A 13301-nucleotide genomic window follows, 5' to 3' on the forward strand; every position below is an offset into this window, starting at 1 on the left:
AGGTTGGTCTTCTTCTACGGCGCACAGCCCCTGGATAACATAGGCGATTCTTCTCCCCCTAGCGGCTGGAGTGTGTAATACACGTCACCGATGAAAAAAGAAAATAACTCTAGTGTTGCTCCCTAGTGGACTTTTGAAGTGATCACACTGCAGCGTCTATCAAAAAAAGATTAAAGCATGATTACACTTAAATTTAACTTCATTTCTACAGTATACTCCTGTCTTCAGGTCTTTTATGGCCCAGAGAGCTCAAAGCACTGCAATTTGAGAAAACACATGTAAATAGACAGAACACAAGCAAACTGAGAAGAGCGCTGCAAAAGCCACAATACATGCAAATTAAAAACTGTGGTACAAAAGCTACAACCCAATGGAAATGGCTCTGGGAGCAACTAAAAATACATTTGCAAATCTAAATGTCCGTCACACTGTAGTGTCCCCCGAAACGGGTTAAGACAACAATCACAAAGAGAAGAGATTTAGATTTAGATGTGTTTTCTCAAGCTCTCAGGGCCACCGTGTTACTTGAAGCATGTCAGACAGATGTACTTTACATTATTATCATTATATATGATAACATAACACAAATCCAGGTACCACCCCAGCTCGGTGAAAGAAAAGCAAACTTGTACATGTATAAGTATGAACAACAAAATTATACAAAGTCTTTCAGCATGGTCCACCACTGTCACTCAGTCAATTATTTGTGTAGAGTTGCTTCAATCCTTTAATCCTGTTGATCTGCTGGTGGTATCTGAAGCTGATTGTTCATCTCTTAAGTCTATACATTCTGCTCTGTTCGGTCCCCACGATATCTGTTTCTGTTGTATGTCTGCGATGATAGAGAAATTCATCATAAGGTTTCTTTTATTTTTGTCCCTTTTTTCCCGTCAAAGGGTTTATTTTTGGGGGAGACTTTATTTAGAGTAAAGGGCCTAACAACAGGAAGGAAGTTGTATGTTCTACTTTTTGTAACTACACTCCACCCCCTCTACATTTGTAATATTTGACTATATAGAACATAAATACACTTCACTGCGTGACTCAATCAAAATTGAAAGCCACATTTAATAACTTCAACTCATACAGATGCAGTATGAACAATATGCTAAAACAAATATGAGTATTTTCCCTAAATGCGACCTGCATTATAAGCATTGGGTTTGGTACGGAGGATGGAAACAGGTGTCTGCAGATATTGTTATAGTATGTAGCACCTGAGTAGACTCATACTTACTGTAATAATCTATTGTGTGCGTTCACTAAGGTTCTGTACACATGTTGTAAACTGTAAGAAACAAATGTAGCTCAGTCAGAATGTGAAGGAACAGCTACAAATGCCAAACCAATATTTTAGTTGTGGTGCTTGATTCATTCAGATTGTCTAGATGTACTCAACAAACTAGGAAATCACCAAACACACCTAAAGCCTATTATTCAGTTTCATAATGTTTTCCACCAATCTGCAACTGGCAAGTGAGTTTGTGGCCTCTCACAGTACTGAGTTTCACTTCCTACTTGGGGTTTTATCCAGCACCACTAACATCTAGGTCACAGTTACTGTCATTGAGCGTGTGTGATGAGAAAACCTGCAGCAGGTTAACAGGTTGACACGGTATTAAGGCCACATGTGTTGTAGAGAAATTCCCACGTGGAAACATTTCAGCTGCTAACAATCAGAATGAATAAGGTAGACAACATGTAATGGCAATAAACTTGGAATTCTCAAAAGGCATTTTTTAATATATTTTTGGGCTGAAAATTGAAATTCCAGCCTACTTGAAGAACTGTCACTTTACTTTAGCACAAGTTCACATACTGTACAATAAGTACACACGTTTAGTGCCTTGTACCAAAGTTCAAGGTTGACGTGATGCGACGGACAGTACGTGTCCAGGTGAAGGCATTTGAGATTGAAACACTGAGACAAAAATACACTTACAGCTAACTGCACAGACACTTCATGTTCATATCTTTTCGTAATAGTGGGGGGGACATTTAAAGGTGTCACTGTCTGAGCACTTGAGAGTCGCCATCATGGAAATATATGAAAAAGGCCTTCATCCCACTCTTCCTCTTCAGCAGGATCGACGCTGCTATGAGCAGGTGATGGAGTGGTGGTACATTCATTACTGAGCTCTTCAGTTTCTAGTCAGAAGTCTTTATCCTCTGAGGATGAAATGACCATGACCTCACGGCTCTTAAAGTCCCACACGGCTGTGAGATGGAAGGCCATGTTGGAAAAAACCACAAGATACTCAAACAGGGCAAACAGTGTATAACCTGCGAAGAGAGGAAACAGGTGTTTACTGAGTGATAGAAGTAAGTTTTGATCAGCATGTTTTTGCTCACGTTTCGTTGTAGGTAACATCACCGTTCCCTCATATTTACTGTGTGTGTGACTGACATGCTGCTTTTCAAGCCACCAAACTTGAAGAAGCTGAACTACAGCAAAGCTATCACATAGGGAGATATAGATTGGTGAACTAACGCTGCTTAGAAAAAGAAGTCTAAGGTTCTTATTAACAAAAGATCACATTGAGAATGTATATTTGACACAAAATTACAAAAGCTCAGAAACTGTGTAAATGTAAAACATGACAGAATGCAATTTGATAATAATATGAAACATATTTCTAAATGTAAATAGACAAAATATCAATTGCTGGAACTGCAATTTTGTCCTATTGAATATGTGCTAAATTTGAAATAAGATAAAAAAAAATCCCTTTAATATTCACAGCAAAGTATAAAACATTTCTGTCAGGCGATAAGGCAAAAACATCAGAATATTTGTTCCTAAACAGCAATAATCAAAATGTGCGACTATTTGCACAATCACAACACAAAGTGAAATGGCTGCCTGATGAATGATGTATTGATGCCTTTACTAAGGTCCGGATGAAAGGAAGATGGGGGAGGGCTACTTAAAAGACCTGAGTTACAGTTGAGAAATAAACACTCCTTTTCTTTTATGATTCAAATTGTTTTGTAATTCACATCACAAAAATGGTAAAAAAAAAAAAGTAATTTATCTACAGTATTACTGCTACACAAATACAAAATGTAGCTAAACAACATGTTTATTCGCATGTAGCCCACTACTCGATTTTAAATGTCGAGGCACTTTCCTACAAGCACGGTTTACAACTTCTACAGAATAAACAAAATCTAACAATCTGATTAAATACTTACTTCCTGATTCACAGTACATGTTGTGTTTCCAGTAAAAAAATCCGGCAAAAACGCAGAAGAAGACATTAAGAATTAAAAACCGCATTTTCCAATGGTGAGATTTGGCATCCTGTGCAGAAGGAAAAGGACATCATTGAGTTCCAGAGCAACAGTTCATATATGAGACTTTAGATTAAAGTGTGTGATCACCTAACCTCAGGACTTAATGAATATTTCTTAATAGCCTTCCACAGACGGCAGGTTATTAGCATATACACAAGGGAGCTGACGATGAAGAGGACAAAACCTTCCTTATGTACAACTATAGGGGGAGAAAATAAAACACATACACAGCCCAGCTTTGACTCAGAATGAAAGTGTGATTTAAAATGACGTCAGAATATGTAATACTCACAGTATGTCTCACTGGATGAGACATATGTCAGGAGCAGGAGGCCGAGGTTTTCAGAAATAGAAAAGACCAGGTTCAGGCAGTTGAGTGAACTCTCAGGAGACTTTGAGCCAAAATGTGCTTTGTAGAATTTGAAGTAGGTGAAAGCCACGAGGAACCTTGGTGCTGAGTGCAGGCCGATGCAAAAGCGCCATATGTGGCACTCAGGACTCAGGCTTATTGAGGCACTGATGGACGGCAGGTAGTTGGGAACCTGGAAACAGATGAGTTTGTTTTGGTTTAAAAAATCTCACTTTTAAAAAGAAACAGAGAAAGAAGACGAGAACAAAAGGAAAAAACACAATGGGAAACCTCATGGTTCTTCCAAGTGAAATGACTTTACCTGGCAATGTGTGCCAGTAGAATCCTCAAAATGAAAAACAGAGGATATATAGACACAGGTTATTAGTCCGAGCAGTGGCAGACACACAGTTGCCAGAACACAGGTGGTGAAGGATATCCGGATGACCAGGGGCCTCTCATGGCCCAAAGCATTAGAGGCTTGCAGCATGTTAAACTGGATCTGCAACAATCAGATTTTAAAGCATCCGCATCACAAGGCGGTGTATGTGGCAAAGGTCAACAACCAACACTTGTGAGGTGCATTTGGACAATAATGAACATGTAGAGCTACTGGAACATGCTGCTGCATTGCTGCTGAATGCACTTACTGCAAAAACGAACCAGCCTCCAAGATGTTTACAAAGGTGTGTTACCCCAACTAGCATTCATGACACCAGGCTGCACGCTGGACCTAAATCATTCGGACAGGAGGTCCCTGAGAATGGAGCTGGGGATCATTCAGCCATCTTACACTCTTCCGATGCTGCGTGCATTTATTTTAGGGTTTTTTTTTCTTTTGCATCCGACTCATTCAGATAAGAACATGCAGGCCTGTGGATGCTGCATCCTCTTTGTGCGACGGACAGCAGGAGGAAAATACAGTAGATGGAGGACAGCAGCACCCGGAAGGAGAAGTGAGAAGAGGAGAGGACAGATGCTGCTGCAGCACATGTCAAAATAAAGCGTCTTAATCGTTTCTCACTGTGTCGAATCAAAACGCGCTTTGTGTGAATGATGGTGCAGCTGGGAACTCTCCGTGGTGCTGAAACAGAGCGAACATCGCGTTTGTTCCCATAAAAATGAGGCGTCAAATACACACCAATGTGCCTCCTGCACGTGTGCGTGACTTGTTTGTGCGCAGCAGGTTTACATGTGCACCAGCATTTTTTTTCTTTTTCTTTTTTTGTGTGTGTCTGTCCCGCCTCTGTTTTTCCTATGCTGGACACAAATCTAGCGTCCGCTAGATTCTGCGTTTTCTTCACTTCTCTCATTTGGTGAATGAAGCTCTCATTGGTCTTTGGGTCGAGACGGTTACTAGCAGCAAGATGAAACGATGGCGAGTCCAAACTTTGTTTCGATTGCTTCTGTGTGTCGGTATTTTGCCACGTGAGTTTCTCTTCGGTTATTTTTATGTTTTATCAAAAGACTGAGAAGAATGAGAAAGAAATGTTAAATAAATCGCATAAAATATCGAAACTAAACTCGTTAATGTAGTGGTTTTATTAGTTTAATAACTCAGTCAGTTTCTTCTCTTATTGCCATTGCTCTTCATTGTAAGCCATTACCCAGAATCTCGCAGCCAGTTGTTCAGGGATTTTGCTATCATCATAATCCTGTGAACCTTTGTATCCAGCTCAGAGGCTTTATTGAAACCGTGATTCAGGGTTAACATCTGGCCAGTCCAAATCCGCTGTTGACACCGAGAACAAGCCCCAGTTAGGACATAAGTCACAGTCTGTTCTCATTTAAAAATAATTTTCCTCAAGTTTCCTGCAGAGCCAATATTTTCATAACGTCAACTGCTCCAGCATTGCACTGAACAGAAATGTGATCATTTTAAATTAAAACACAATTTGATCTGATCAAAATAAATGTAGACAACGTAATATGCAAGAATTAAAAGACCTCATTTTGGCTTTAGATACACAGTTGAATTCATATTTGCACAGATCCAGGAATGTGGATATGAGTACTAAAAGACAATAGACATGTCTTTCTGTCTTTGTCTCAGCCTGCTCGTGTGCTCAGGGGAAATATGCTCAGAAGCTCCTGAATGATTTATTCTCCAACTACACGAGTGCGCTGAGGCCTGTGGAGGACACCAACACCATCCTGAATGTGACCCTGCAGATCACACTGTCCCAGATTATTGACATGGTAAAACAACACGTCATGGTGTGTGTGCATGATTAGATCTAAAAATATTAATAAAATTAAGTAAAAATTGTGGAAAAGAATGTGATTATCTTGTTTTGAGAATTCTCGTTTTATTTCACAGTAAAATTAATGTCTCTTGGACTTTTTTCTCAATTTCTCCACCAAAAACAAGCAGATTTAAAATATAAGCTTAGAATGAACAGAATTCTTGCAGGTCTAGAGATAATACCCAATATATTAATAAAGTCATTTTGATGATTACAAAAAATCGTTTTTGGTATCTTAACTGTCATTTGTCTGTGTCATTTCTTTTCCATGACCTCCAATGTCTTTCAGGATGAGCGAAACCAAATTTTGACTGCGTATTTATGGATACGGCAAGTGTGGTTTGATGCATATCTCAAATGGAAAAAAGACGATTATGATGGACTCGATACCATCCGCATACCTGGTAGTTACGTATGGAGACCTGACATAGTCCTGTATAACAGGTAGGTTCTGTGATATATGTATCTGTATGTAAATATAATTGACTCTTAGTACAAACACAGCTGTGGTACATTAGTGTCTTCCTCTTTCAGTGCTGACAATCATTTCACTGGCCCCATGGACACTAATGTGGTGATCAGACACGACGGCCAGATGATGTGGGACTCCCCAGCCATCACCAAGAGCTCCTGCAGAGTGGACGTGTCTTTCTTCCCCTTTGACGCTCAGCAATGCAGGTTCACCTACGGCTCCTGGACCTACAACGGTAACCAGCTGGACATCCTGAACGCCATGGACAGTGCCGACCTGGCTGACCTAGTGGAAAACGTGGAGTGGGAGGTGCTGGGTATGCCAGCTAAGAGAAACATTATTCTGTATGGCTGCTGCGCTGACCCTTACCCTGATGTGACCTACACTCTTAAACTGAAGAGAAGAGCGTCCTTCTATGTCTTCAACTTGCTTATTCCATGTGTGATGATTTCATTCCTGGCTCCACTTGGATTCTACCTGCCTGCTGACTCTGGAGAGAAGGTGTCTCTGGGAGTCACTGTGATGCTGGCTCTCACTGTCTTTCAGCTGCTGGTTGCAGAGATCATGCCCCCATCTGAGAATGTCCCTCTTATTGGTAAGAGCAATAAAGTGGGGTCAAAGTTCAACATGTGTGATGAGTAAACATGAAAGTGTTTTCTTTTCTTGCCTTCTTCTATAGGAAAGTACTACATTGCAACCATGACCATGATCACAGCCTCCACTGCTCTGACCATCTTCATCATGAACATACACCACTGTGGTCCAGATGCCAAGCCTGTTCCCAAGTGGGCCAAGAAAGTCATTCTGCAGTACCTGGCCAGAATGTGCTTTGTTTATGAAGTCGGGGAGAACTGCATGTCGCCACAGCCGGAGAAACAGGAGCCTCCACTTTGGAGGGACACCAACTGCACCATGAACGGTCAGGTGGGACCCGGCAGAGAGGAATGTGTCTTCAAAATGGACAAAGGGCAAGAGACAGTGGGCTCCATGATTGCAGAGGAGAGAGAAGACGTGGATCAGATGGTGAGTCCGGCAGGCTCAGTGGGGAAGAACCCTACGCACCACTACAGCACTTGGAAGAATGACATGTTCACGAGCGCAGACTGTGGAGATTCAGAGGGTCAGAGGAGATGCCGAAAGGTGGGCTTGAGTGACGGAGGGAGAAAAGACAGGGAGCTTCCATGCAACACCCAAGTCAGTGAGCAGCAGCTGCTGTGCAACATTGACTACATTGCCAGCTGTTACAGGGAGCAGAGGGCCACACAGAAACGGACCGGGGAGTGGAAGAAGGTAGCCAAGGTTTTAGATCGCTTCTTCATGTGGATATTTTTCATTATGGTGTTTTTGATGAGCCTTCTCATCATGGGCAAAGCCATCTAGCTGCAGTCAAGTCAGTGTTAACTGGTGTACATGAGATAATGAGTAATACGGGGGATTACAGGATGTGTTAAGATCTAGATTTAATCCTAAAAGATATTTAACTGTTTAGAACTGTCGTCTTATCTTGGAGTAATACTAGACTCAGGTCCTCTTCAGAAGTTTTGTTGTTTGCTTTGTGCAAAAATGAAAACTGTCTACATGTATATTTTTTTCTTTTATGGCATTTAGTTAAACAAAATCACATGGTGATTATTTTCTTTATAGCAACATTTAAGTCAAGAGAGACATAAAATACATTATTTAAAAGAAATTGTGTTCATGTCATTCACTGTTGCTTCACAAATGTCTCTATTTAAAAAAAAATAAGCTGAACCAGAAAATAATGAGAGGCCGTTTATTCAGAGCCCTGGCTAATTGTTGATAAAGAGATTCCCAGCTCATTGATTCTAAGACAATAAATACATTAAATTTTAAGCTTTACAGAAATCGACAACTTCTATTTGAAGAAGAAAGAAGTAAGACATAAAGATCAGGTCTTTTCATTAGAGTCAGAGAAGTAATGCTAAATAAACAAAACTTTACTAGTGTGATTTAATCCAGTGGTGGCAAGTAACTAAATATATTTCCTCAAGCACCAAGTGCACTTTTAGTACGATTTGTGTACTAAAATTTAACAATTCGGAAGGAAATATTGACCTTTTTACTCACTACACTTAATTTACATTTAGTTACTAGTAATATTTTACATTTAAATTCTAAATGAGCTCTTTTAACTACGTTTTTCCTTTTTTATTGCTAGCTATTTCTGTGGCAGATTTATTCCTAGAGATTACATTCTTACTTAAGAGGCTGAAAAATATTCCTAAATCCTAAATATTTTGGGATGTTTTTAAAAGGGTGCAAAATGTATCTTTAGGAGTTTTTGGACCCAAGTGTATTTGTGTGTAAACTTATATTTGTAGGCATACAGTATAGTAAAGTTTTTTAACCTGTGTTTTTGTACTTTTTGGAAAGAGATTTTAACTGTGGTTAAATACACATGTCTGCATCCTGACACATAATCTAGTTTTAGGTTTTGTCACTGTAATAGTTACAATTGTCTCATTGTCAACAGTTTAATTGTGTAATTTTCAGGAAGTTTGCAATTATCAAAATGACAAATTACTACACAGTTATCAATGCTACGTGAGTATTAGGAAACACACTTGTTGAGTCTAGCACACTAGGATGAGCTTTTCTTTTTTTAGATGTTAAAACAAACATGTTTTTGCACATTCACACCCATTCAAATGAAGCTCACATAATCTGTTTTGAACATGTTATTGTAATGAATAATGAATAAGAATAAATGAATAAACATTTTATATTCTTATTGCTCAAGCATGTTTCTCTTTCTCAAATCAGACATACAGTATGCTTTTTAATGGAGAACTAACTTCATCCTAAATTGATTTATTACATGCATTTGAAACAGGCATCGAGTTTTACATCACATGTGTCTTTATACCTGCAACCTGAGGGTGTCAGGTTGGAGACACTTTTCTTTGCAGTATTTGGACAATTTTAACTCGTAATGATTTTGTTTGCATTCCATACACAATTGGATTTAAATTAGCAGGGACAACATGTAATAAAATGGATGCAATCTTCCTCAAATCTGGATAATTTGGGAAACGATGCAGTATGATGGTTAAAAACCCAGACAAGACCATGATAAGATAGACAACAAGGTGGCTCGCACAGGTTTGCAGTGCTCGGTTATTCAACTCCTTGTTTCTCTTGATATAGCAGATGAGAGCTATCCTGAAGTAGGTGACAGCTATACCTCCAACTGAGCAACTAAAGAGCAGCACGGTGAAAAACAGTCCGTAGATTTCGTTAATGGACACGTCCTCACAGGAGAGCTTGAACAGTGATGCGTTGTCACAATAAGCATTTTGTATAACTGATCGGCATCGTGACAGCCTCACTGTGAAACCTATCAGCACAGACACGAGCGCCAATGATGCCCCCCATGCAGCTGCAGACAGCATGATCACAGTCTTGGTGGTCATGATTGTGTTGTACCTTAAGGGGTGACATATGGCAACATATCTGTCAAAGGCCATTGTGAGGAGAATCATGTGTGAAGCCGAACCAAAGGTGTGGCTGTGGAAGGCTTGAACCACACACTGGTTGTAGGTGATCAACGGCTCTGTGGAAATGATGTGAGCCATCAGCTGAGGAAGCAGGACTGTGTTACCTATCAGATCATTGACACAAAGGTTGCCAAAAAGAATATACATGGGCTGGTGTAACCTCTTCTCTGCGATGATCAGCACAAGAACTCCGAAGTTAGAAAAAAGCAGGGAAAAGTAAACGAACAGCAGTAAGAAAAGCATGGGGTATGTGTACTTTGGAGATATGTCAACACTTTGGATTTTTAGGACATCGCTTGTAATCACATGAGTGATGTTTCTTTCCATTTTGTTTAAAGTGGTGTAAAGCCTGAAAAAGAGAGACAGAAATAAACTGGTGAATGCATTACATTGAAAGACTCCTGTAAAAGACAACCGAAGAAATAATTAACTTGTTTTTCTGTTTATTCATACATTCATTTAATTCTCTTCCCACTCTAGATATTAATCCAAAATATTAAATAGTGACAACAATTAGTAACAAAAATATTACCTATCATCTGAGCAAATGTGTTTCATTTAGTGGACGGGACAATGACACCAAAAGACATAATGACTGCACAAAGGTTGCGTGATGTTCATTCCTCTGAATATACACAGTAAATGTTGAACAAAATGACAAGCTGACATCACATTTACATTTACATTTAGTCATTTAGCAGACGCTTTTATCCAAAGCGACTTACAAGTGAGATACAAGGCAGCAAAAATCTCAGTCAAGGAGAAAATGAGACATCATCACAGTGTTGCCGGTTAAAATAATTAGTTCAAACAGATACAACTTTACCTGTGGAGGTGGAAATCAGAGCTCAGTAGCTGCATCACAATCTTTTTTTTTTTCTGCTTGAGTATCATTTAACATCACTTCACTGATGGAAAAGCCATTTGCTCTCCGGTCTTTTATTTATCTACAGTTGGGCTCCTTGTATTGAAGATTCCCACATGTATAGATAAGGAAAACTTTAATTTGACGTTAGACGTAGGTTTTTTTAGATAGGCGTGGAAGACTCTTGGGCAAGTGAAGCCCCATCAGTCCCTTTAATGGAAGGAACATCGACTCCTTTTTGTGACTAAAGTTAACATGTCAAAAAAACAATAAGGGTTTAAAATGAAAAGCCAAAGTTGCCATTATTGTATATCAGTGGGAAGCACAGCTGTTTGTTCCGCCTTTCTCTGAAACCAAATACCAAATAAACTAAGGCCTGCTCACCTCAACACGTGAGTCTTCACACTTATACATGCACAGGTACTGAAAGGTCAAACACTGAGGACTCAGTTATGGCAGCAACACTAAGTACAACAGCTCAGTCTAAACAGTTATATGCTTTGGTAAACTAATGAGACACGTTTGGGACAATGTAAAGTTTAAATTGACCTCAGACTCATGAAATTCATCCAGCAATGAATTTTCTGTCACGGCTTATCCTATTTGTATTGTGGGGGGGGGCCACAGAGAGACAGCCATTTGCACTGTGGGAGGAAACCCACTCAAGCACGGGGAGAACACACAAACTCCAGACAGAAAGGTCACGGCCAGCCTGCAACCTTCTGGCTGTGAGGCCGCCGGCTAACAACTCCACCACCGTGCTGCCCTGTCATGAAACTCATAAAACATCAGAACAGCAGAGAAACTCTCCAAAGATGCCTCAAACATTGCAGACTGATTCACACCACAGACGTTGCTCTGATGCAATAAACATAACCAACCAAATTCTTATGACTTTGACATCCCATATACTCCAATCAGCCACAGCATCCAAACCCCCCATCAAACAAGAGCACATCAACATCTATTCTGTAAGTCTGTATCAGATGTCCTAGGACCAAAAGAGGTCCCCCGAGGAGCCAAAAATTCAGTATTTGCAATGTCTTTTTTAGATGTTTTGTAACCAATAATTCAAATTTCTGCATGTTTATGCAACATCCTTCAGCATGTGCTGTGAACATCGTGTTTAGCATTTCTTGTTGCACCGAGACGTCACATTTACACTGAGTTATTGGGCAGATGGTTTTATTCAACATGACTTTAAGACACAAACAAGCACACACTAGGAGCAGCTTAAGCAAAGGTACTTTGACCTGTAGACTGGAGGAGCCAAAACCACAAACCAGGAGGAAAATCTGAAGAATCACACAGGCTGTTTACAGGACAGTTCACTCAGGAATCGTGAGAAGATAAAAAAAGGAAGTTCATTATTTACATACAAGTAGGCATAAAGTTTTATATTGAACCTTGTGTGGATGTGTAAAAGACATATACCTCCCAAATGCTCCTGGAAAGACATCCTGGTCTTGTATGTGAATGGACATACAACATAGGTCCTCACAAGATGTCCTAAAACCGAACCTATATTAGACATGTAAATACATAAAAAAAAAAATACCTTCGTATTCGGATGTTTGTTTCAAATCTGTGTTGTTCATCTCACAAATTTAGAAATGGGGACCTTGACCAACTTTGCTGGACACTGTCAGGTGAAGTAAATAGACAATAATGACCAATGATTATTACAGGTATTAGTTTAGCAGACACTGTGATCCAAAATGGCAGGTTTTGTGGGCTGTTCCTCATATGCAGTGGTCAGTACAGACCAAAGTGGTCCAATGATGCATGAAGGGAGTTTAGCGTTACCTGCCTGGACAGATCCAACAGAAGAGCTCCTGCAGGTTGGTCAGAGTGTCCATTTATAAAACCACCTGACCAGGCAGAGGCTTTTAGTGTTGTGGTAAAGTGTAAAGGGTCAAAACCACATAAAGTGATCATGGGTCTAATCAATTTTCAAAGCAGCTAACATGTCCATCCCGTCCAGTTCTCCTTGGTGAGATGATTAGTGTTTCCTGATGCCCTAACTGGCCTTTTGTGTGCACCAGGTTCTTGTTCCCCAAAGCCTGATGTGACCACTTCAGTGCTCTGTTTCAATTACTCTTATTCCTCTGGGACAAAGCAAAAAAAAAATGAGATGGTTGAACAAGGATGTTTAAATATCTGATTCATTTTAATAGTTGATATTTAATTAAAACTGTGGATTTCCCAAAACATTGTAAATAAATAAAGAAAAAAAAACACTTTCTATTGAAGACCATGCTGTTCTGCTTTAACTGTGAACCTAAAAAACATACTGTAACATAATAAAACAATTTGTTAGTAAAGTAAAATAATTTAATGTTTATAGTTGATGTGTGAAAAAACAGCCTCCCAAAGGATTTATTAGACAACAACCTTCATCAGCAATTAACAAAGACACTCATCATCAGCCGGAGGTTTACTAGCTGTCTGGGGACTAATTACAGTTTGAAACAGATAATAACACATCATTTCATCCTTTCTCACAGGACCTCATTAATGAATGCATTTGCCTCAGTGATGACACATCCAGCTG

At 39.6% G+C, this 13301-nt stretch overlaps 3 protein-coding genes across 4 annotated transcripts; 1 reads left to right on the forward strand and 2 right to left on the reverse strand.

The window, feature by feature from the left end:
- Positions 1 to 136: 136 nt before the first annotated feature.
- Positions 137 to 4436, reverse strand: LOC137128712 (post-GPI attachment to proteins factor 2-like). The gene is made up of 6 exons (XM_067507162.1): positions 4297 to 4436; positions 3969 to 4148; positions 3590 to 3839; positions 3390 to 3496; positions 3196 to 3304; positions 137 to 2283 (listed from the first exon to the last, which is right to left on the reverse strand). The coding sequence occupies exons 1-6, from the start codon at positions 4351 to 4353 to the stop codon at positions 2153 to 2155; spliced, it is 834 nt and encodes a 277-aa protein (XP_067363263.1). The 5' UTR covers positions 4354 to 4436; the 3' UTR covers positions 137 to 2152.
- Positions 4437 to 4939: 503 nt separating this feature from the next.
- Positions 4940 to 9073, forward strand: chrna10a (cholinergic receptor, nicotinic, alpha 10a). Of its 2 annotated transcripts, none has more exons than XM_067507159.1 (5): positions 4940 to 5074; positions 5700 to 5863; positions 6182 to 6336; positions 6427 to 6959; positions 7044 to 9073. In XM_067507159.1, exons 1-5 carry the CDS (start codon positions 5014 to 5016, stop codon positions 7742 to 7744), a joined length of 1614 nt encoding a protein of 537 aa, XP_067363260.1. In that variant the 5' UTR covers positions 4940 to 5013; the 3' UTR covers positions 7745 to 9073. The 2 variants fall into 2 exon arrangements, with proteins under 2 accessions (XP_067363260.1, XP_067363261.1); XM_067507160.1 differs by having other exon boundaries at positions 5700 to 5845.
- A 194-nt stretch (positions 9074 to 9267) lies between these two features.
- Positions 9268 to 10209, reverse strand: LOC137128711 (olfactory receptor 13H1-like). The gene has a single exon (XM_067507161.1). It carries the CDS (start codon positions 10207 to 10209, stop codon positions 9268 to 9270), a length of 942 nt encoding a protein of 313 aa, XP_067363262.1.
- Positions 10210 to 13301: the final 3092 nt, after the last annotated feature.

The sequence above is a fragment of the Channa argus genome, chromosome 6 (assembly GCF_033026475.1).
Source record: "Channa argus isolate prfri chromosome 6, Channa argus male v1.0, whole genome shotgun sequence".
Taxonomy (NCBI): Eukaryota; Metazoa; Chordata; class Actinopteri; order Anabantiformes; family Channidae; genus Channa; species Channa argus.